The following is a 25,187-nucleotide window of genomic DNA, read 5'->3' on the forward strand; positions in this document are numbered from 1 at the left end:
CCTGGTGGCCAAGAAGGCCAATGGGAGCCTGGGGGGCATTCAGAGGAGTGTGTCCAGCAGAGCCAGGGAGGTTCTCCTTCCCCTCTACTGTGCCCTGCTGAGACCTCACCTGCAATACTGCATCCAGTTCTGGGCTCCCCAGTTCAAGAGGGACAGGGATCTGCTGGAGAGAGTCCAAGGGAGGGCTACAAGGATGCTGAAGGGACTGGAGCACTGCCTGGTGAGGAGAGGCTGAGAGCCCTGGGGGTGTGCAGTCTGGAGAGGAGAATTTAATAAATGTCTATCAATATCTGAGGGCTGGGGAAGAGGGGAAGGGACAGGCTCTGCTCAGTTGCACCCTGGGATAGGATAAAGGGCAACGGATATAAACTACAGCACAGGAGGTTCCACCTCCACATGAGGAGGAACTTCTTTACTGTGAGGGTCCCAGAGCACTGGAGCAGGCTGCCCAGAGAGGTTGTGGAGACTCCTTCTCTGGAGCCTTTGCAGCCCTGTCTGGATGTGTTCCTGTGTGACCTGTGCTGGATTCTCTGGTCCTGCTCTGGCAGGGGGGTTGGACTTGAAGATCTTCAGAGGTCCCTTCCAACCCCTAACATCCTGTGGGATTGTGACCTCGAAATCATTTCATTATAGGTACAGTCCCCACCAAAATATATCTAGAGCAGATAGCTACAAAAAGACCACTACTGAATGAAAAATTATTTTATTTAAAAATACATTATACAGCAGAGTGTCTCTCTTTTTGTTTCCTCACTGCTGGTTTACAGACCTAGTATGATAAATTTAACCCAAATATTTGACTGGGAAAGATCCTGAGAGAGAAAGAGACCAGTTACAAGGAGATGATATACAGTACACTGAAAAAGAATAATCTCTTTTAACATAAAAGAATCTCTTGGTAATCTTGTAAATCAGATATATAAAAAAAAAATCATTTAAAAAATGCAGGTTTGCTACCATGCAAAAAGGAGTGAAGATTTCATTTCAATCTGCACACAGGAATCATTAGTACTTTGACTCTAAAGAGCTAAAAGAAGGATGAGTGTGCCTAAGGTGGTGATACAAACTTTGGACCTACTACAGGTTTGTAAACACAGTTAATAAGTCTAAAAAAGGTGGATTTTCAGTCACCTAAATTACATCATTTGCAGCTAAGGGCTCTATTCTAGGACCTTCCTCCCCACTGATGTATTTCTTTCTATTCTAGTTCTCAGCTCAGCACAATGGCTTTGTGAGATACCCTCTATTAAACTCAAAAGATTCCACTTGGCCTTGCCCTGCTTGCCAAGCACTGTTTAGGTAGTTGCATTTTAGTGGAAGATGAGGTCCAAATAAGAAGCAGAAAACAGGAGTGAGAAGGCATTAAAAGGACTCAGAGCAAATGCATACCTGATTCTGCAGCCTTGTGTGGCAACCATCTTCTAACCATGAGCAATGCACAGGAGGATGGCAAATTTAAGGCCTAGAATGTTCAGCAGCCAGCACTGAATGTCATTATTCTCACTGTGTCTCTAGCCCCTGCCATTGTATCAGCTGTTGCCAGAGGAAACCCTTCTGGCAGGTGTTGAGCACATCTTCAGCATCTACAACACTCAGATCCATTTGATGCTCAGGGGGCAGGCAGCAAGGCTGTCTTTTGCCATGGGAGACTCAGTCATTCCCAGCAGTAGCAGAGGTATGATAACACTGGCTGATGTTGAAGAAATGGAAAAAAACAAAAAGCAATTTGTCCAAACTACACAGAACTGTGGGTTGGTTTTTTTTTTTCCCAAGAGTATGGTCCTGAAAGATAAACAGAAAAAATCCTGCAGAGTCTGTCCTGCTCTGTTAGGCTGAAGAAAATGAATTCTGCCATGTTGGGGTTTTTCTTTCCACCAGGAGTGCTCCAAAGTAAACATGGAAAGCAGAAACTCCTATGCACTTCTCTCACTAAGCCAGGGGCCCTCTCCTTGCCTTAGCACCCATTCTGCCAGCACATCAGGTTGTGCCACAGATGAGAAGATGCCAGCTGCCTCCAGTCACCTCTTAAAATGGTTTATGGGGAAGCACAGACATGCTGACCTTAGAACGGAGCCCTTAACCTTCCATGGGGTCTCATTAGTAATAAAGAATATATTCATGAGCAAAATTCTCTATATTATTTTCATTTCTCCTTAACCTAGATACATATATATCATCCAAGACATTCAAGAACTACAAAACAACAATTCAACTACAATTATGTCAGGAAAAATATCCAAATAAATAAACTTTTAATTATGATACAATACTTATTACAGTAAAAATTGGCTTTTTTTTTTCCTGTTTTTCTTTTTTTTCTCCTCCTCTTCTCTCCCTTTCAAAAGCAGAAAGCACCAAAGTCTTACATAGAACATACTGCTGGGATGATATCTTACATGGAATACAGAGTCATACAATGTGCAAACAGCATCTCCATACAGAACAGAATAATATTCATCTACTTTTTATTACACTGAAATTGCCTCAAATGGAAACAAGGGTCATGCTGAATTAAAAATGTAGATTTAAAAAAAAAAAAAGAGAGAAATAAAAGAATTAATAATAATAATAATAAAAAAATATTCCAAGTTCAACTCAAATGATGAAGTACTGCTGGAATAAGTATGTGAACTGTTAAAGAAGAAACCCAACGAGAAGCCAAAACAGAAGGTGTCATCAGATAAATATAAGTAGTGCTCAGTTTGTCCCACTCCATCAAAAAGTAAAAAGTTAATTTATAGTAGTAGTAGTATTATTATTACTATTATTATTTCCCTCCCTCCCCCACCCCCCCCTAGAAAGTAAAGTGACGTTCTAACAGTTCAAGAATTCCTCCCAAGGTTGGGGGGTACCGTTTGAAATGACTGTAAAAAGCAAGTCAGAAATAGGACCCTTACAAACCTCTTGGGGTTTTGTTTTTCTTTTTTTTTGTTTGTTTTTGTTTGTTTTGTTTTCTTTTTGGATACACTGTCATGTGTGGGCTGTGAAAAGAGATGAAGTCCAGTGGAGTGAATAGACATCAGCGTCAACATCATGTGACTTCTGCAAAGGCCGTGAGGTGGTTCTAGGAGTCAAAGGGGGAAAAAAAACAGACTTAAGATAAAACACCCACAAAGCACACCCAGAGACAGTCAGACCCCATCAGCAACATTCCTGGGGCTTGAGGAGTTAATAGCAGTCAAAACAATGCAGCCAAGGTCAAGCAGAAGCAAGTTAAGTCTCTCCCCAGAGCGAAGAAGTGAGAAGAGAGATTGTTTTGGGAACCAAATCTTATGGGAGATATCTCTCCAATGGGATTGTTTAGAACTATCTTTATTTTCCTTTTTACACCCAGTAGTGATTTATTTACATTTGAGTACTTTCTACCCAAGAGCTGTGAACAATTTTAAAGGCATAGACTAAAACCACCACAAAGAGCCTTGTGTTTGGAGATCATTGCAAGGCTGTTGCCCAGGAAATTCTCCACAGATTGAGTAGAAAGAGGTAGAATGTAAATAAAATTACCATTGGATGCCAAAGAAAGGCCTAATAATGCCACTGGGACTTTGATGGTCCTTGAGGTCTTTTCCAACTTTATTGACTCTGTGATTCTGTGTGATTCTGTAGTCTGATAACTAACAGAAACTTAGTTGGAGAAACTAACTTTGGTTCTTTCTCAGCTCTTTGCTCTGGCAGATCCTGGCTGGTTGCTTTTGCCTGGCTGCTGCTGACCTTGGCTGCATTTCTTTGTTGTGGCTAAGTATTAACAAGCTACTCTCTGCTTTTTCTCCTCTTTTTCCCTTGTCTGGGGGTGGGGAGGAGAGGGGAAGCTGTTGGTAACCCCCTGGGTTTGTCCAATTTGTTGTTTATAAATTGAAAACACCTGTAAATATTGTCTATTTTGTACCTATTCATTGCATTTCATATTTCTAGATATTAGTTTTGCTTGCAAATAGAGCTTCATTTGCTTCCAACTGGGCTGGTCTGGCAATTTTATTTTGGGGGTAATTTTCCCCAAATTAGTTGGAGGGGGTAGTTTCAACCCACCACACAGGGGGGGCGTGAATCAAACTGGTCCTGGCCACAGCACTCTCACTCCCTGCCATAGCAATCCCCTTATGAACTGCTGGCAGGTTGGCTATGGAAGTGTGCTGAAGGAAGGAATTGGGTGGGATGGCTCTATCTTAATCTCAAAAACCCCTTCTAAAGCTATAGTCAGTAAGAACATAAGTAATTGAACTGCAGGTTGGCTATGGAAGTGTGCTGAAGGAAGGAATTGGGTGGGATGGCTCTATCTTCATCTTAAACCCCTTCTAAAGCTATAGTCAGTAAGAATGTGAGTAACTGAACTGCAGGTTGGCTATGGAAGTGTGCTGAACAAAGGAATTGGGTGTGATGGTTCTACAATCATCTTAAAACTCCCATCTAAAGCTGTAGTGAGTAACAGTGTGAGTAATTGAACTGCAGGTTGGCTATGGAAGTGTGCTGAACAAAGGAATTGGGTGTGATGGCTCTACCATCATCTTCAAAAACCCCATTTAAAGCTATAGCAAGTAACAAGGTAACTGAACTGCACTCATCTATAATTTAAAGCAAAATTCCCAGAAACTAAAGACAGTTTCTGATGGATTCCAATCTTCTGTTTCAGCCCTAACACAATTTTAATGATGTTCTTGTTTTACAGATTCATTGCTCCCTGTGACCTCGATGGCACACAATGAAGTAGCCAAAAGACTGCAACAAAACTGCTGAGAAATAGCAAAAATACTACAACAAAACTGCTGAGAACTGACATTCAAAATGTTTTTCTTTTCCTTCAGAATCTCTCTGCTTCCCTCTTTATTTGCAGTGTTAACTCTCCTCTCCACTTCCGTGGGACTACTCTGACACACATGCAGAGATGTATCAGAATGTGAATCTACAATCTGTGACCCTGCACACTACAACTCCAGCATCCCAAAGAGCTCTGCTCCTATTTCATGCTCTGACCTAAGCAAGTGCCTCTTCAAACATCTAGTATGTGACAGCCCAACTGCAGAGTGATGTGCAGGATCCTAAGGGACTGGATGCTCCCTCCAGGCACACAGTACCCTTGGCTAGCACCATGTGTACAATGTGTACAATTAGTAAAGGAAATCTTGATGTTAAGCCACAAAAATGCTGAGAGGGGAATAATACCACACAAAGCACTGCAGATTTCTCTCCACACCTCCTCTCACATGCTGAAGACGAGGTGGGGGGATGTAGACAACACCTGGAGAGGGTAAGCAACTCAAGGAGACAGACCTCCCCTTTTCATTCCTTCAGAAAATCCATTACCACACACCACACAGGTGCTGGAGAGGGGCAGTGGCCACCACACAAGTTTGTATTTCTCAGTTCCTCTTTAAACTGTCTGGATGTCTGTTGGGCTGTGTAGGGGCAGTCTTTGACTTTCACATTACAGAAAGGGATTTAGACTTGCCCTCAGCAGGAGCACAGGAGAGCTGCCTTATTCTAACCCTCTCTGCAAGCAAGGCTGGGGGGGTTTGCTCCCTCTCTTCACTGTGCTGTACCTGTGCTGTGCCCAGGAGGAGGAGCTCTCTTCCCTCTCCCCTATAAAATGCACTTCAGCACTAGCAATGCTCCTGCTGCATTTTATGACAGCTTTCACAGGAGAACATCATCACCATAGCAAGCATCTATGGAGATTTTTCTATATATCTTTTCTCTATATATTCCATTTCTATATTCTATATTTTCTATAATATATATTTTAAATCACAATGGTTAAACCACACCAGAGTTTTTTAAAAACATGGGGAGGATGGGGGGAAGGATATAAAAAAATCAGTGTGCAACTTTCTGCAAGCATGCTTTCAGCAACCAATGGTATAGCAAATGCCATTCTTTCAGGATTTTGATTCTGCAGAAGAAAAGAAAGATTAAGATTTCCCAACTAGGAAACATAACATTAACAACTGGGAACATTTTAGCTGGCTGGCCAAGGGAAGAGGACACATGGGGCAATCTCAATGACTCTGGAGGTGCCATGAGGCTGTTAGGAGATTTTCTTCAGAGCATTTACTTTAATTTTCCTTATTTAGATCTGTAAGTTATCTGTCAAATTAAGACTAGCATTGGTCTAAAATTACTCACTTTGTTGATAAGTGAGATGGTTTAAAAAAGAGAAATTGGAGGGAAAGAGCTCCTCATTATTCATTCCAATCAATGCTTTCAAGTCCTGCTATGTGCCATCCCTTTCCCTGAGCGATACACGTTTGCCTGTGATGCAGAGAACCAAATGCTCTTTCATGTGGCATTAATTCAGGACTGGAGAGCTATTACTTAGGAAAGGAGAATGTGGTTCACATTCCTGCCAGCTATGCTTGCAGAGTGGGGAGGCCAGCATCTTTGGAAGGATAATTCCGAACAGAAGGATAATTCCATACAGAAGGAAATCTCCCTTCCTCAACAGACCCTTGGAGAGAACTGCTAAGCTACCAACTGCAGAGCTATTGATTCAGACCCTAGTGAGGCCTTGCCAGTTGATTTTCAGCAGACTCAGCAGGATGATGGACAACTAGGTCAAAAGCAATCACTTGCTGATGGCAAGAATCACTGATACAGATTCATGCAACCGTCTGGGTATTCATGCCTTGTGGTACCTTACTGTCTCAGGCAAAACTGAGACTCTTGACAGAAAACAAACACATCAAACCAAACCCAACAAACCCAAACTAAACAGGCTCCCTCTGGATGAATTAACTGCATTGCCACTCTTTTGCTTCTGCTCAGATCACTGTGAGGTAACAACCACCAGCAGCAAACATATTCACACAGATGCAGGAGACAAAGGGAAAAAAAAAAAAAAAAACAAACCATGCACAAGACCTCAGCTTCTCCAGCTCCATGGGAAATTATTTTTGCCACAGTTCTCAGAAAGAATTAAGAGTATGAAGGAGGGCTGCTGAAGGGCAGTGGTTTCACAGACAGGCAATGCCAGCTGTTCCATTACTCATTCTGAACTGCCAGTATCAGCTCGATGTCAGCACCACACGAACAAAGCATGCTTCAGAGCTGTGCTCTCACACCAACAGAAAGATGCAAGCTAAAGGCTAAGCCTTGAGTGCAGGTTGCTGGCGCTGTTGGGGGAAGGTGGTGGTGGGAAACAATCCATGTTTGTTTACCTGCCACGAAGATTTTAGTTAAATTCTGTTTTACAAGCAATTCTAGAAGTGTTAAAGCTTCGGGGGAATAAAATATCCCAGGTAACTTTTTTTGGTGGTTTGCAGTTTTCATTATGCATAGTAGACTTTTTTTTTAGTTGCAAGGGGTTTTATTTTGTTCTCATGGATAGAGTTAGAAATACTCTAACCCAGCCACCATCTTAAAAAGAAAATAAAAATAATGACTTTTACATTTTCTGAAAATCAGGAATTTGGAAATTTCTTTGCAGTCCTCAACATCAGTGGAGTTTGTTAACAGCAAGCCTACTCTACACAGCCTGCCAGGCAAGTGGTAAGGATTGCAATGCAAACATGATTCTCTGGTCAGCAAAGTGGGTTTCACACTGGCAGTGGAGGAATCACATTTTTAAAGCAAAGTGTTAAAGCATTGGAAAAAAAGAATCCAAGATAACTTTTTTTTTGGTGTGGTTTCCAGTTTTCATTATGCATATTAGATTTTTTTTTTCACTTGAAAGGCTTTTTGTTTTGTTCTCATGAATAGAATGAAAAATACTCAAACCCAGCCATCATCCTAAAAAAGAAAAAAAGATTTTTCCATTTTCTAAAAACCAGAAATTTGGAAATTTGTTTGCAGGCTACAAGGTAAGTGGAGTTTGCTAGCATCCAACCTACTCTACACAGCCTGCCAGGCCAGTGGTAAGGATGGCAATGCAAACCCAATTCTCTGGTCAGCAAAGTGGTTTTCACCCTGGCACTGGACAAATCACATTTTTAGAGCAAAGGATGGGTAGAAGGGAAACTCCCCGGTGAAAAAATCAGCAGACCTGCACAGAACGCCTTGGCTTCAGTCCCCCACACAGACACTCAGCACCCTCCTGCACAGGTGTGCTTATTGCCTGATACGCAGCTGCTCCAAGCGCTCCATCCCTGACATCCAGGAGAAGAACCTGAGGATGCGTGCTCTGAGGGAGCTGCGCTGCAAAGCATCCTCCTGACTCCTACTAATGCCTTGATTCTGTAACACCTACAACAGGTATATTGAAGGAGGTCACACAGGTTCCATTTCCTAGGTTTCAGTAGTATTATCTTCTGTGAGATCAGATGTGGTAAGCACAGTTTGCATTCAGACAAATAATTCTTGTACAACCCAGCACCCCCTAGTCCGAAGCAGATTTAAGCAGAAGAAGAGTAGGACAGCAGGGCTAGGGAGGTTCTTCTCCCTCTCTGCTCTGCCCTGCTGAGACCACACCTGCAATACTGTGTCCAGTTTGGGGCTCCCCAGGTCAAGAGAGACAGAGACCTGCTGAAGAGAGTCCAAGGGAGAGCCAGGAGGATGCTTAGGGGACTTGAGCATCTCCCCTGTGAAGAGAGACTGAGAGCCCTGGGGCTGTTTAGTCTGGAGAAGAGAAGGCTGAGAGGGGATCTGATCAATGTCTATCAATAGCTGAGGGGAGGGTGTCAAGGGGAGGGAGCCAGGCTCTTTTGGGTGGTGCACAGTAATAAGCCAAGGAACAACAGGTACAAGCTTGAACAGAGAAGATTTCAGCTCAACATGAGGAGAAACTTCTTTGCAGTGAGGGTGACAGAGCCCTGGAGCAGGCTGCCCAGAGAGGTTGTGGAGTCTCCTTCTCTGGAGACTTTCCAATCCCACCTGGATGCATTCCTGTGCAGACTCCCCTGGGTGCTCCTGCTTTGGCAGGGGGGTTGGACTGGATGATGTCTGGAGGTCCCTTCCAACCTCTAATGTACTGTGATACTGTGACATGAATGCAAATTCAAATGCTTGACTGTGAAACAGAATTGCTTATGGTCCTTTACGAGCTGCCTCTCCTGGATGTGTTTCTGTGTATGGAACAAAGCTGTTACTGTACCTCCTCCAACACACTGCATTATTAAGAGAGCAGCATTACAACAGCAGAAAACCAGCCCCCTCCCTATGACCTACTGCAAGCACCTGGGCTCTAGTCAAGCCAGGCTGGAGACAGAGGGTTGTGTGTCATGGGTGTGTATGGATAGCTGTGTGTGCTTTGGGACATCAAGCACAACAGTATTTAGATACATCTCCACTACAAGATTTTGAAGCAACAGAAACAGACACAACCCCTCTTCTCTCCCCCATTTTCCCATCTTATGATGAGCTAAAACATCTCTGTGTTTTGCTTTCAGCCTGTGAACCCAGTCTCCCTGGAGAAGCCCAGGGATGAATCCGGACTCCTTAGACCACACTGTGTGTATGGCAACTGCACAGACCAGTGGAAGATTTCTGAGTTCCAAAATGCTTAAGACCAATGAAATACCAGAAACACTGGGAATTAAAATTAAAAATTATCCTTTTCTGACCCTGTGAAGGAGCTGTCTTGTGAATAATCAAGATAAGAGTAAACAGAAGAAATCTCCTACCTTAAAACCAGAAGGGAAAAGCTTGCCCAGTGGTAAAACACAATCAGAATCCATCACAATATCTATACTTAACTCATTGCAAAGTGTTTTACCACCACATCATCTTTAGCATGTAGATGGTAGAGCAAGAATGCTTGATGGCCACACCCAAAGAGTGGCTGTCAATGGCTCCATGTCCCAGCAGAGGCCAGGGACAAGTGGAGTCCCTCAGGGATCAGTCCTGGGACCAGGCTTGTTCAACATCTTTATTAGTGATAAGGACAGAGGCACTGAGTGCACCCTCAGCAAGTTTGCTGATGACACCAAGCTGTGTGGTGCAGCAGACAGGCTGGAGGGAAGGGATCCATCCAGAGGGACCGTGACAGGCTGGAGAGGAGGGCACAAGCCAACCTCATGAGGTTCAACAAGACCAAGTGCAGGGTCCTGCAGCTGGGTTGAGGCAATCCCAAGCACAAATCCAGGCTGGGCAGGGACTGGCTGGAAACCAGCCCTGAGGAGAGGGACTTGGGGGTGCTGGTGGATGAGAAGCTCAACAGGAGCCAGCAGTGAGCACTTGCAGCCCAGAGAGCCAAGCAGAGCCTGGGCTGCAGCAAGAGAAGTGTGGCCAGCAGGGCCAGGGAGGGGATTCTCCCCCTCTGCTCCACTCTGCTGAGACCACACCTGGAGCACTGTGTCCAGTTCTGGAGCCTCTGTTACAAGAGGGATATGGACATGCTGGAAGGTGTCCAGAGAAGGGCCATGAGGATGATCAGAGGGCTGGAGCTCTTCTGCTATGAGGACAGCCTGAGAGAGTTGGGGCTGTTCAGTCTGGAGAAGAGAAGGCTCCAAGGTGACCTTCTTGTGGCCTTCCAGTATCTGAAGGGGGCTACAAGAAAGCTGGGGAGGGACTTTTTAGGTTATCAGGGAGTGATAGGACTGGGGGGAATGGCATTAAGCTGGAAGTGAGGAGATTCAGACTGGACATGAGGAAGAAGTTCTTCCCCATGAGAGTGGTGAGAGCCTGGAATGGGTTGTCCAGGGAGGTGGTTGAGGCCCCATCCCTGGAGGTGTTTAAGGCCAGGCTGGATGAGGCTCTGGCCAGCCTGCTGTAGTGTGAGGTGTCCCTGCTCGTGGCAGGGGGGTTGGAGCTGGATGATCCTTGTGGTCCCTTCCAACCCTGACTGATTCCATGATTCTATGATTCTAAGAATTACAGTGTCACACTCAACAAGATTCTGGAGACAATTACCCTTGACAGGACAGTCAACAGGAACACATCTTGTCAGAGGAATTCCAAATGCTTAGCACAATTAGAACTTAGAAATGGCACAGAAAGAGAGAGTGCAAGTTCTCTGTTTCTAGTTCACAGTCATGCTGGAGAGTCAGGCCCATGGGTGGAGTGTAACAACCCTCATGGGAACAAGGAATGGTGACTCTGGGAAAACAGCTTGGGCACAGCTGACAGAGGCAGCACTATGAGGGAATGCCAGGCAGAACTCTGGGGAGAGAATGCAGCTTAGCTGTCAAACACAGGACTGCAAAGAATCCACTGTGCAAGTAAGTGGCATTCAACAGCTACAGAAAACAGAATCATCCCACAGGGGATCAACCATAGCACCTCTCCTAACTCAACACCTCCTTCTAAAGCCTCTTGCATCAGTGTTCTGTCTACTGCCTCAGTTAGTCCTAAATGCTCCATGTTCCCTTTGTATTTGAATTTGTTTCAAAGCTAGAAAACTTTTTTTATTTTTAAATCATAATAAAAAAGACAAAGTCTACTGCAAGATGTGTTTGGACCCTCTTTAAGCCCTAGTCAGTTCCAGGTGACCAGCATGGAATAGAAACAGAAAACAGAAAAAGTAGTTTGTGACTGCATTCAGTGAAGCTGAAATCCAAACTTTTCCAGGTGCCAGAATATTCCTATTTCCCAGCAAATCTTGCAAAAGAGGAGTCTTCAACCTTGACAGCAGTAGGAAGAGAGCCTTTCCTCTGGAGGAGAGTGCCACCTAACTGGAACATGAGTTGTCTTGTAAGAGATGAAGGTGGTCAGAGACAGGAAGAGAAAAGGAGCAGATGTGAGTCATGAGGATGCTTAGTTTCCATTCTTTCCATTATGCTTTGAGGACAGTGTAGGTAAGGTGAAAGCAGTAAGGCTGCATTGCTGAGCCAGCTCTGGCAGGGATTCTTCAAGGAGACACTCCACAGCTATGGCTGATTTGAGTGCCTGAGAAGTGGGCACCCACGCAGCAGAGCTTCCTCATTTGCATGCACCACAATTAAACAGAAGTGTCATGCAAACAGTGATCAGCCCTTGTCATTAAGCAGCAGCAGCTCAGTTCAGAATATTACAAGCACACTTATTCCTATTGAAGTACACTTCAAATGCAGCTCTTGGCCTCCACCAGAACTCAGGCAGTGGCAGCACAGTTAGCATGCCAAGCACACTTGCCCTCCACCAGGAAAAAGCACTGGGGTAGCAAGGATCACAGGATCCCAGGATCACAATATATCGGATGCTGGAAGGGACCTCCAGAGATCATCAGGTCCAATCCTCCTGCCAGAGCAGGATCACCCAGGGGAGTCTGCACAGGAATGCATCCAGGTGGGACTGGAAAGTCTCCAGAGAAGGAGACTCCACAATCTCTCTGGGCAGCCTGCTCCAGGGCTCTGTCACCCTCACTGTAAAGAAGTTTCTCATGTTGAGCTGAAATCTTCTCTGTTCAAGTTTGAACCTGTTGTTCCTTGCCTTATTCCTGTGCACCACCCAAAAGAGCCTGGCCCCCTCCACTTGACACCCTCCCCTCAGCTATTGATAGACATTGATCAGATCCCCTCTCAGCCTTCTCCTCTCCAGACTAAACAGCCCCAGGGCTCTCAGTCTCTCTTCACAGGGGAGATGCTCAAGTCCCCTAAGCATCCTCCTGGCTCTTCCTTGGACTCTCTCCAGCAGGTCTCTGTCTCTCTTGACCTGGGGAGCCCCAAACTGGACACAGGATTGCAGGGGTGGTCTCACCAGGGCAGAGGGGTAGATCATCTTCCCTAGACCTGCTGGACACACCTTTCTTGATGCTTCCCAGGATCTGGAAACAGAACTGAGGTGTTTCCAGCTCTGTGTGGTGCAGCATGTGCTCATCCAGTAAGCTGTGCACATAGAAGCAGGTGGCAATCTGCAAGGTGCCACATAGCAGCCATTCCTAATTAAATCATTCCTTAAGACAGCATCCTTGAATCGTTTGTTTGCAGATACCCACAAGGTTATTAAACACCAGCAGCAGAGTTGCATTGCTTGATGCTAGCACTACCTTAGCCCATGGTACCTTCAGTCAGTTAGGATTTGTGCTAATCTCAGCACCTAAGATGTCTTTAATACTGCACAGGAGTTTGCAGACTGAGAATAAGGAAAAACCATTTCAAGTAACCCAAATATGCACTCAGAACTTGGAACTGGAACAGTCCTAACTGAAATGTGGTGAACAGGGACTTGCACATGGCTGAAGCAGGCAAAGGCAAGTAGCATGCACATCACTTAGCACTCTTCTCTCTCCAGGGGAGGAAAAAAAAGGTTGTAAAATAAGAAGGGAGGTCAAAAGCAAAGACTCAATTGTCTTAGTGATGGTAGTTAGTTGAAAGCTCAATTTAGACTTTAGCTACACATTAAGTATTATTCTTAGTGCCTTATATTTAACAGGGTCTGGCTTCCATCTAAAACTTTACACTAAGTTTTTTGTTTTTTATTTTATTTTAACTTAAAATCCACAATAGCTCAACACCCAGGTAACTATTTGCTAAATCAGATTTAAACTTTCTGAGAATGGGAACATGAGAAAGCATTCCCCCCTCAAAACATGAAAGTCTCCAGGTTATAATCCTCCCATCTCATCCTCTCTGTCTGGAAAGGACACTGACTTTGTAACACAGACAATGATGAACCCACACATACATTGAGATCTCAACAAATGGACAGTCCCAGATTTAATTACCTAGAGAGAAGTTCTGTGACAGCAAACAGCTACACTGTACTGCCCCAGGAATGTGAGTTCAAAAGCAGAGAGGCTCAATCATACAAGAGACTCCTGGGCAGTTCACCAATGGTAGAGGTCACCCTCAAGCAGAGCAAACATTGTTTCTGCCACTACCCTTCCACACTCTGCTATAGGTCTCCCCACATCATCTCAGTCTTGCCTAGGCTAACTCTCAGGAAAAGAACATCTTTAGTCATGAGTGAGAGAGTGTCAAATCAAGTAGGAACACTAAGCTGGCACGACATGGTTAGCCCCAGAGCAAAACTTTAGCATTTCAGTAGCCAGGGAATGTACATTTAGGATGGCTTTTGAGCCACTGAAATGGCTTCCACTGCAAGAGAGCCTAGCAGAGAAATGAGACATGCTCTTATTGAAGTGGTATGTCCTAGGCCAACTGACATGTTTTGTTTTGACATTTTACAGAAAGCTTACTGAATGAATTAATTTGAAGATACAGATTCCTCATCTAAATGCTTGTTCCAGCAAATGAGACTCTGGCCTCCTTCTGACAAGATACCAGCAGAAGTGCCTTAGACACATTTGGTTCAAAAAAGCATCTTAGATCATTCTGAAAGGAAAGCTTTCCTTCAAGAAAAGGAATAACAAACCCACAGCTAGCAGAATTCTTACTAGAGGACAACTCCCACCACTTTCAAGTGACTACAATAGGCTGGGAAATGGTTCAAGCATTTCTCCTTATGTTTAATACTTGGTTTTAAAAGGATGCCACAGAAACATAGCTTTGGTGCCCTATCCAGTGTAGCATCGTTTACTATTTTCAAACATGGGCATAACACAAGAGATGTTAACAAATAATGGCAGATGAGGTCATTAGAACAAAGCAGAACTGATTTCAAAGTTGGTATTAGTAATTTAAGCTTTCTCCCCTGAAAAGTCTTCTTCGTTTGGTCATGCTACCTGCCTCAGTGCTTCTTTGCTCACAACATTGTCCAGACATAATCTTACCTACCAGCAGCACAAGAGCATCTTCAATAAACTAGTTCTTTTCTTTTATTTACAAGAAACTGAATTTTAAATAGAATCATAGAAACATAGAATCATAGAATCAGCCAAGTTGGAAGAGACCTCCAGGATCCTCCAGTCCAACCTATCACCCAGCCCTATCCAATCAACCAGACCATGGCACTAAGTGTCTCATCCAGGCTTCTCTTGAACATCTCCAGGGATGGTGACTCCACCACCTCCCTGGGCAGCACATTCCAATGGCAAATCTCTCTCCCTGTGAAGAACTTCCTCCTCACATCCAGCCTAGACCTCCCCTGGCACAGCTTGAGACTGTGTCCTCTTGTTCTGGTGCTGGTTGCCAGGGAGAAGAGACCAACCCCCACCTGGCTACAACCTCCCTTCAGGTAGTTGTAGACAGCAATGAGGTCACCCCTGAGCCTCCTCTTCTCCAGGCTAAACACCCCCAGCTCCCTCAGCCTCTCCTCACAGGGCTGTGCTACAGACCCCTCCCCAGCTTCATTGCCCTTCTCTGGACACCTTCCAGTCCCTCAACATCTCTCTTGAATTGAGGAGCCCAGAACTGGACACAGCACTCAAGGTGTGGCCTGACCAGTGCTGAGCACAGGGCAGAATAACCTCCCTTGTCCTGCTGGCCACACTATTGCTGATCCAGGCCAGGATGCCATTGGCTCTCCTGGCCCCCTGGGCACACTGCTGGCTCATGTTCAGCTGCTGCCCACCAGCACCCCCAGGTCCCTCTCTGCCTGGCTGCTCTCCAGCCACTCTGTCCCCAGCCTGTAGCACTGCTTGGGGTTGTTGTGGCCAAAGTGTAGAACCCTGCACTTAGCCTTGTTAAATTTCATCCATTGGCCTCAGCCACTCTTACCTGAACTGCATAACCCCTTGGGCAGTTCATGCTCTGCAGACTCTCAGCCAAAGCATTAATCCAACCTGCTTGAGGAGTGGAAGGCAAGGGGGTCTCACACCTACTCAAGTCTGACTCCATGGAATTATCACTGTGGCTACAGCAGCAACCTGGACTGAAAAGTAGTGATTGTTCTTGGAGGTAACAGGAGGAGTTTCCCATGTAGCACATCTGAATCAATCCTTCCCTCATTTCTCCTTCACTGCCATATCTATTTACTTTAAGTCTGACTTCCTTGGCACTCTTGTCAGGATAGTCTGGGATCCTCCTTCCAGGAAAGCTCCATTTGATTTAATTTGTGGTTGTTTGCACTAAGTCAGACATTACCTTTTCTAAAGGGCTTTCAACTCGGGGTATGCTGATCATGGGCATCTGGGCCAGATTATCCACATGAGAGTGTTCATGCTCTGGCTGACGTCCTCTGAAGTTATTTACCACACAAACAACCTAGAAGAGATTAGAAGACAAACAGAATACCTAAGGAATAACTCATCTTATTTTGAGCTTTGATCCTGACATCCATAATTAGGCAGAACTGACACCAGCAGCTCACTGGAGGAATACAGTTCATGTTTTACAGAAAATTCTTCAATATTTCAAGACAGAAGATTTTCAACAAATGTGTTACACACATCATCTGAGAAACAAACAAACAAAAAAAAAACCCACCAAACCCAAACCCCTCTTATCTAAAAGCAAATCCATGACCAAAGCTGAATAACAGAACACCAATTGTTAGCAATATCATGCACAGATGTTCAGAGCACCTGCAGCAGAAAAGAGAAATAACCTTAAATCCCTAAAAAGGGCCAGCACCACGGAAGTTTTGATCAGCAAAGACTTTCCCAAATGGAGAGTAAGAAAGGGGGAATAAGGCAAGGACCCTCTCCAAGTTTGAACTAAGCTCTCAGCTGGCTCAGGGCAGTGGCAGCTCTCACATAGGCACTTAGGAAAGTCACATACACCATATAAGAGTTTCTACTAATTCACTCAGCTGAGCAGCAATGTTTGCCCATTTCATCCCCTTCAAAACACAACTAAATTTGATGGTATGCTACTTGTTATGGTTGAGAGCTGGTAGCTCAATTAAAATCAAGAATAGGAAACTTCCAGAGATTTTGAGTAGAAAAAAATAGTAAAAAGTAAATGAAATTTGCCACTGGATGCAAAAGACAAATAATAATAAGGTCTATATAATCCCATTGGTGTGCTAATAAGGGCTAAAGTTAGCTGCATAAACACTTCTGTCTTTCTGCACTTCTTTCTCTTTGCAGCTTGCCTGGCTTAGCTCTTTCCTGACCTTCAGCTGGTGCATACTGTGTCTGTGAGGTACCAAGAAGGGAAGGAGAAGGGGGGGGAGAGAGGGGAGGTTGTGAGCAGCCCCACTGGACTGTCCAGAGGGGTCTGGGAACAATTCAAGGGGATCCTTGTGTTGTTTCTAAACTGCAAATGTATGTATACATATTTTGTACACATTGATTGCATTTTGCTTGCTTTGTAAATGCAGTTTCATTCTGCTTCCAAAGCAACTGAGCTAGGCTGGTGATTGATTTTGGGGGTAATTCTCCAACTTTGTTTTGGGAGGTAGTCTCAACCCACCACACTGCACAAAGGGGTTTATGCAGTATGCATCACAACACAGAAGAAAAAAACGTGGGGACTGATTTATTTTCTCTTCTGTTCTTTTATGACTCTGGGGGCATGAACAGAATGGAAAAAACTTCTTTAAAACAGACAACCAAACAGAACTTCTGGGCAGCTTGTGTGGAAGGGAAATGTGAGTAAGTATGTTTTGGAGACCTAAAGCTGCACTCACATTTCTCACACACACCTCAGCCATCCCTCTGGGGCTTCTCAACCAAGCCAATTCTTCAGATTCAAGAACTTGAGATAAAGACCTTGAGATCCAAGATCTTGAGATGAAGACCTTGAGATCCAAGAACTGAGTTCAAAAGCAATTTCACAGGGGAAAAAATTCAGAGGTGTATTTATGTGGTGGGTTGAAAATTTCCACCAGCACAAAATTGCCAGACCAGCTCAGTTGGAAGCAAATGAAAACTGCATTGATAAGCAAAACTACAATCTAGAAATGAAATGCAATGAAGATGTACAAAACATACAATATTTACAACAAATACTTATAAACAACACAAGAACCCCCTGGACAAACCAGGGGTCTACTAATAGCTTCCCCACTCCCTGCCCCCTTTCCCCTGCACACAGTAAAGGAGAGAGAAGAGCAGAGAATTGTTTGTTAATAGCCACAACAAAGCAATGCAGCCAAGGGCAGCAAAGCCAGAAGGCAGAGCTAGTATCTGCTAGAGCAGAGGAAGCTGAAAAGAGAAAAAGCTAGTTTATACAACTGACTTTCTGTTAGTTATCAGACCAATGGGATTATTTAGACCTTATCATTATTTTCCCTTTTACGTCCAATGGTAATTTATTTACATTCTACTACCTTCTGTTCAAGATCTGTGGAAAATATTCAAGGCACAGCCTAAAACTGCCACAATTTAGCACTGCTACAAGCTGCCAGGCAAAGAAGCTGGCAGAGAGTGAACAGCAGTGAGTCTTCTGTGCCACAGGACTGCGCTGAAGTTACCAGTGAACACGATGAACAGCACCAGCTCCCTGACACAGCCACTAGGCACTGTAAACTCTATCTGGTTCCAGAAAAGGCTAAACAAGTTTGGGGGTGGTTGTTGTTTGTCAGTTTTGTTTGCTTGTGGAGCTTTGGTTGGTTGGGTTTGGGTTTGTTTTTTTTTTTTAATAGAGTCACACAAAATGTGAATCTGCATTAGCATGAAAGAAATTCAGTGAGGTTACTTGAAAGCTGGAAAAGAAATGCTACTCATTGTCTGCTCAGGGCAGGTATCACTCTAGTGAATGCAATACTTTACACATTAATAGGTGTTATTCTGAAGAACATACAACATTGGCATCCACTGAGGCTTGATGCAAACACTGTGTGAAATGCCACAGTATGGTATAGAAGAAAGTAAAAAAAAAAACAGACAATTTGATCAGGCTTCATGATTCTGAGTGTATGTAAATGTAACTCAGGGAATCTGTCATGAATTAAAGCCCCTCTCTGTCACGTGGTTGTCTGAAAGGCTACCAATGTGGTTTCTGAGGAGAGGCAAGGTCCCACCTTGATGTTTTCAAGCAGAAGAGGCTCAGACAGACACTTACCAAAAAGACTGCTATAGAGATGCCGATGACAAACCCTGCTATTACGTCTGACCAGTGATTGCGATACTCTGACACTCTGTTGATTCCAGTCAGGAAAGCCAAGCACATTAAGCCCAAGCACAGAACAGGTTTTGCAAGCCTTGTTCCTCTGGCCTTTACTGTGTTGGTGATATACATCTGAAAATTAGAAAGGAAGACAGTGTAAGACTGAGAGGTATCTCCCATTAACTAGTGAATGGAATCTCCACCTTCTGTTTGAACAGACTATGCCTATTGGGTTTTTTTTTTTTTGCTTTTGGTAAAGAAAGAAGAAAGCAGAGCACTGAAGTCATCAAACCCACTCCTTAGTGATCCAGAAAACAATTAGGCTATATAGCAAAATTATCTTTAATGTGAACCTGAAAAGCCCCCAAAAGAACATGCAAACTAGATAGTCCTATCCTCTTGCTTCAGACCTCCGCATTTACTTATGCAGAGAGGCAAGGAGCCTGATTTTTTCACTGCACAGTGTTGACAATAACAGGAAAAGGTCCCTGCTCTGACAGAGGCCACATCAAGGCCTTCTTCTTATGAGCAAATGTCTTTCTTCCTCACATACTACTTCTCCATGAGATTAACTAGAGAGCTACCAAAAAGCAGTGAACTTTCAACTAAATGCCAACATCTCCTTTTAGAAAGAATGTGCAATAGTTTCACCTAGTGCTGAATCAATACACCCCTGTGCTTCACAGATGGTGACTAAGGATGTTTAGCACCAATCCCCAACCAGCACATGAACCAATCTAAATGCAGAAACCTTCATGCATTGTACCCTGAGAAATCAATTTGCCTGTTTGCAGTCTACCTCCCTGTGCAACACGACTGAATTAAAAGCACTGCCTAATGACAGAGCAGCTCTTCTGCCCTAAGGGTGCATACAGTGACTATTAGGCTTAAGCCAGCACTTTCCAAGTTCTGATAGGCCAATGGAAGAAATGAATCACAAACCTTTGAACTTCCATTCTCAGGAATCCTGGCATTAGGTTGCTTGGAAGTTCCCCTCTGAAAAATTACACTTCAACTAACGAGAGTTTTGAGAAGAAAAAATGTATTTACTTTCTGCAGAAGTTGTTCTTGTAATTAAATCACTGAAATCACAGAATCACAGAATGGTCTGGGTTGGAAGGGACCTCCAAAGCTCATCCAGTCCAACCTCCCTGCACTCAGCAGGGACATTCTCAGCTAGATCAGGTTGCCCAGAGCCTTGTCCAGCCTCACCTTCAACATCTCCAGGGAAGGAGCCTCAAGCACCTCCCTGGGCAACCTGTTCCAGTGTTCCACCACCTTCATAGTAAAGAAATTGTTCCTAACATCCAATCTCAATCTGCTCTGCTCTAGTTTGAAGCCATTGTCCCTCATCCTGTCCCTGCAGCCCTTTGCAAACAGTCTCTCTCCAGCCTTCCTGTAGCCCCCTTCAGGTACTGGCAGGCTGCTATTAGGTCTCCCTGGAGCCTCCTCTTCTCCAGGATGACCAACCCCAGCTCCCTCAGCCTTGTCTTCTTAGCAATCCCTAAAAGCTTCACATTTAGACAGAGTTTTCAGTTTGAAGAATATTTTCTACAGAGTTTCAGTAGAGGTTCTGAGTGTGTAATGCAAAGGGAAACAGATGAATCTGCATTGAAGAATTGGTACCTTTGTGGCCAACAAATGGGCAGTCCCTTGGCTCTTTTGTGCTTTCAAAACCACAATTTCAGCTCAATTTACTCTGTTATCAGTTACAAAGTGCTGCAGTAATCCAGTGAAGAAAAGTTTAGCAAGCACAGTTACAGTTATGATAAATCAAGGGAAGGAAGTAGTGGTCAGAGCTTGTCTGAAAAGAGCAAGGACATCTGGCAGTGAGTTTTTTCAGAGCACTAGAGAAAGATGCATGGCTTAGAGGAGAAATCAAAGCTTAAGCTTATAATCACAGCGGGGTGATTATACACACGCACACACACACACAATATATAGTATGAAAAATATAAAATATATATTAAATATATAACACCTGGTCATGGTCCAAGAAGATGATCTCAATTTTTATGAAGTCAAAACATACCATAATAAAAAATATATTTTTTACTTCCAAAATAATAAAATATTTTTGGGAAATTTTCCAGTATTTCCAACTTGAGTAATTTTAAGACAAAGCTAATCTGAAATCTGCTCTCCAGAAAATTCTCAGATGAATTATTTATTTATTTATTTTATTTTTACTAACAAGCATGTCCTTCAAATTCCTACTCAGAGAAAGCATTGAAGGAGCAGAAATAGCAGCCTCATACTGTGTCTCACATCAGTAATAAAGACCAGTCCTGTTCAGCATCTTTATCAATGACATTGACGAGGGGACGGACAGATAGACAGACAGAGTCTGCTCAGCAAGTTTGCTGATGATACCAAACAGGGAGGCTTGGCTGATGTGCCTGAACGCTGTGTGGCCATTCAGAGACTTGGACAGACTGAGAGCTGGGCACAGAGGAACCAAATGAGGTTCAACAAGGAGAAGTGCAGAGTCCTGCACCTGGGCAGGAAGAATAAACTGCAGCAGGACAGGTTGGGAGGTGATCTGCTGGAGAGCAGCCCTGTGGAGAAGGACCTGGGAGTGCTGGTGGACAACAAGTTCTGCATGGGACAGCAATGTGCCCTGGGGGCCAAGAAGGCCAATGGGAGCCTGGGGGGCATTGAGAGGAGTGTGTCCAGCAGAGCCAGGGAGGTTCTCCTCCCCCTCTACTCTGCCCTGCTGAGACCTCACCTGGAATATTCCATCCAGTTCTGGGCTCCCCAGTTCAAGAGGGACAGGGATCTGCTGGAGAGAGTCCAAGGGAGGGCTACAAGGATGCTGAAGGGACTGGAGCACTGCCTGGTGAGGAGAGGCTGAGAGCCCTGGGGCTGTGCAGTCTGGAGAGGAGAAGACTGAAAGGGGATTCAATAAATGTTTGAGGGCTGGGGCTCAAGAGGGGGGGACAAGAGGGAGGGGACAGGCTCTGCTCACTTGCACCCTGGGATAGGAGAAGGGGCAATGGATATAATCTACAGCACAGGAGGTTCCACCTCAACATGAGGAGGAACTTCTTCACTGTGAGGGTCCCAGATCCCTGCAACAGGCTGCCCAGAGAGGTTGTGGAGTCTCCTTCTCTGGAGACTTTGCAGCCCTGTCTGGATGTATTCCTGTGTGACCTGTGCTGGATTCTCTGGTCCTGTTCTGGCAGGGGGGGTTGGACTCAGTGATCTTTGGAGGTCCCTTCTAACCCCTAACATCCTGTAAGCCTGAGATCTCCATTTGCCAAGTCCCTTTCTCTATGTGCAGCCAAGATTGTCATGGCCAGGCCATTTTTCAAAATACCCTGAAGTATTTTGCAGGACCCCCCTGAGGGTCCTGCAGCATGGGCACCAATTCTGTCTTTTCTTTAGAGAGCAGTCACCACTGATGTTAACAATAATATTATATTAAAATTCTCCACCTATGCCTTTAGCAGCACTTTTTGGGAACAAAAATCCAGGCCAGTGCAAACAGAGCCACCAGCACTGAAGGAATAGTTGGGATGCAAACTACTACAGGAGCTTGACTCCTGTAAATTGATGGTCCAAGTGTTATCCAGCCAAGGGTGTTAGAGGGCTGGCTGACATTGCTGTGAGGCTGCTCTCCAGAGCCTTTGAGAAGTTTTGGAGACTGCAGGACACCCCAAAAAGGTGAAAGAATGCTGATGTCACCCCCACTTAAAAGAAGGCTTTAAAAGTAGGACCCAGGAAATTAAGAAGGGTTTAGAAGTAGGACCCAGGAAATTAAGAAGGGATTAGAAGTTAGACCCAGGAAATTTTAGGCTCATCAGTCTTACTTCAGTCCCTGGGAAAGTTATGGAACAGATCCTCGTGGGGTTATCACAAGTCAGCTGAAGCAAGTGGTTGGGAAAAGCCAAGAGAGATTGCCCAAGAGCAGATGGTACTTGACACACATCATCAGCTTCTGTGACAAAGCAGCCAGCTGGGGCTATGGGGGACAAGGAGTGGATCTTCTCCCCAGGGAAGTGCTCAGTTCCCCAACACTGGACACTTGGGGTTCAGCTGGACAGGGTGCTAGGCCATCTTGGCTAGACCATGCTTTTGCCAAGAAATGGACAAGATCACAGATTCATAGAATGGTCTGGGCCAGAAGGGACCTCCAAAGCTCATCCAGTCCAACCTCCCCACAGTCAGCAGGGACATCTCCAACCAGATCAGGTTGCCCACAGCCCTGTCCAGCCTCACCTTGAATATCTCCAGGGAAGGAGCCTCAACCACCTCCTTGGGCAAGATGATCCTTTCACCTTGGTATTCTGTGATTCTAGGGCTACTAAAGAACAACAGCAGCAGAGTAAACTTTTCCTGACAGAGTGTAGTGCAAACTCCACACACTTGCAAAACCACACAGCAAAAGACACCTCCAGGGCAGGACTCAGGGATGGCCACTTTTAAACCTGACCTCTCCTAGCTCTAGCAGAGTGTTATTAACACAGGCAACTCAGGGAAAGATCTGATTTGCACTCAGAACAAACAGTAATTAAGCAGTTGTTTTTTCTTTGTGCTTCTGGAAGAACAGCTGTAAAGCAGCACAGTCAGTAACTGACAGAGTAAGAGCCTGAAAAGATGACAGGGATTTTTCTCCTTTCACATTACATAAATATTAAATGCAGAGAAATAAATATGAATAAAGGCAATACTAAAGGAAAACAGCTCAGTGATTTCAAACATCAGTGAGGATGAATGACAATATGCATTTTTACATGGCTAAATATGTTTACTGAACAAGCCCATCACAGTTCCTTTTAAGAACAGAAACCAGAAGAGGAGGAATTTAAAGAAATCATTTAGTCAACAGCAAGACTAACAGCAGAGATTTTTTTTGTGAGGGCAGGGGTTAATTAACAGGAGTTAGTTTTGCAGGCTCTACCTTCCCCTGCAACATCATCAGTGAAATCTTCCCTTGAAGAACTTCTACCACTGCTTCTCCTTTTTTTTTCCCTGAAATAAGATTTCAGTCTGAAAAGATACAAAGGTGACACAGAACCACAGAATCACAGAAACACTCAGGTTGGAAAAGCCCCTCAGGATCACCAAGTCCAACCCAGAATCCTACTCTGCAAGGCTCACCCCTAAACCACATCCCCAAACACCACATCCAAACCACCTTGAAACACAGCCAGGCTTGGGGACTCCACCACCTCCCTGGGCAGCACATTCCAATCCCTGACCACTCTTGATGGGAAAAAATTCTTCCTACTCTCCAGTCTAAACCTGCCCTGCTGCAGCTTGAGGCTGTTCCCTCTTGTTCTATAACTACCTGTGAGAAGAGACCAGTGCCAGCCTCCCTACCACCTCCTTTGACATACCTGTAGAGAGCCAGGAGGTCTCCCCTCAGCCTCCTCTTTTTCAAACTAACCATCCCCAGCTCCCTCAGTCTTTCCTCATCAGATTTATTCTCCAGGCCCTTCACAGCTTCCTTGCCCTCCTCTGCCCTGGCTCCAGCACCTCCACATCTCTTGTATTGAGGGGCCCAAAACTGGACACAACACTCAAGGTGTGGCCTGAACAGAGCTGAGTCCCAGGGGACAATCCCCTCCCAGCTCCTGCTGGACACAGCATTTCTGATCCCAGCCAGGATGCCTTTGGCTTTCTTGGCCACCTGGGCACACTGCTGGCTCCTCTTCAGCTGCTTGTCCATGAGCATCCCCAGGTCCCTTTCTGCCAGACAGCTTTGCAGCCACACTGCCCCAAGCCTGTAGCATTGCTTGGGGTTGTTGTGACCCAAGTGCTGCTCTGGCAAAACAGGTCCAGCCAACAGACACAGGGGAGAGTTATAGAAAGAGGTGGATGTTATCTTCTATTTACTGGATTTTCAGGAAAAGGCAAACATTTAAACTGGAGTCTTCAAGATGCTAGAAGAGAATTCTTCAGAGATCCTCATAAATTGAAAGGAAAAATAAAACAATTTTAATTGAAGTGGGTTTGAATATATGTGTTTGAGAGTGTCAAAAGGCACTACCAAAACCAAAGCTACCTGTGAGGTTTCTGCCCTGAACGTCTCAGGTCATAATATAATGAAACATCATAGATTCATAGAATCAACCAGGTTGGGAGAGACCTCCAGGATCCTCCAGTCCAACCTATCACCCAGCCCTATCCAATCAACCAGACCATGGCACTAAGTGCCTCATCCAGGCTTCTCTTGAACATCTCCAGGGATGGTGACTCCACCACCTCCCTGGGCAGCACATCCCAATGGCCAATCTCTCTTTCTGGGAAGAATTTCTTCCTCCCATCCAGCCTAGAACTCCCCTGGCACAGCTTGAGACTGTGTCCTCTTGTTCTGCTGCTGGTTGCCTGGGAGAAGAGACCAACCCCCACCTGGCTACAACCTCCCCTCAGGGAGTTGTAGACAGCAATGAGGTCTGCCCTGAGCCTCCTCTTCTCCAGGCTAAACACCCCCAGCTCCCTCAGCCTCTCCTCACAGGGCTGTGCTCCAGACCCCTCCCCAGCTTCATTGCCCTTCTCTGGACA

At 44.9% G+C, this 25,187-nt stretch overlaps 1 protein-coding gene across 1 annotated transcript in view; it reads right to left on the reverse strand.

Moving 5' to 3' along the window:
• Nucleotides 1-8,037: 8,037 nt before the first annotated feature.
• PLPPR5 (phospholipid phosphatase related 5) overlaps nucleotides 8,038-25,187 on the reverse strand; it is a 66,156-nt gene continuing 49,006 nt past the window's right edge. The window contains exons 4-6 of the mRNA XM_054384036.1: nucleotides 18,633-18,809; nucleotides 15,768-15,887; nucleotides 8,038-8,172 (exon numbers count right to left, since the gene is read on the reverse strand). Coding sequence (XP_054240011.1) covers nucleotides 8,038-8,172; nucleotides 15,768-15,887; nucleotides 18,633-18,809 — 432 coding nt within the window. The remainder of the gene's footprint in view (nucleotides 8,173-15,767; nucleotides 15,888-18,632; nucleotides 18,810-25,187) is intronic.

The sequence above is a fragment of the Indicator indicator genome, chromosome 10, assembly GCF_027791375.1.
Source record: "Indicator indicator isolate 239-I01 chromosome 10, UM_Iind_1.1, whole genome shotgun sequence".
In the NCBI taxonomy this organism is placed as follows: Eukaryota; Metazoa; Chordata; class Aves; order Piciformes; family Indicatoridae; genus Indicator; species Indicator indicator.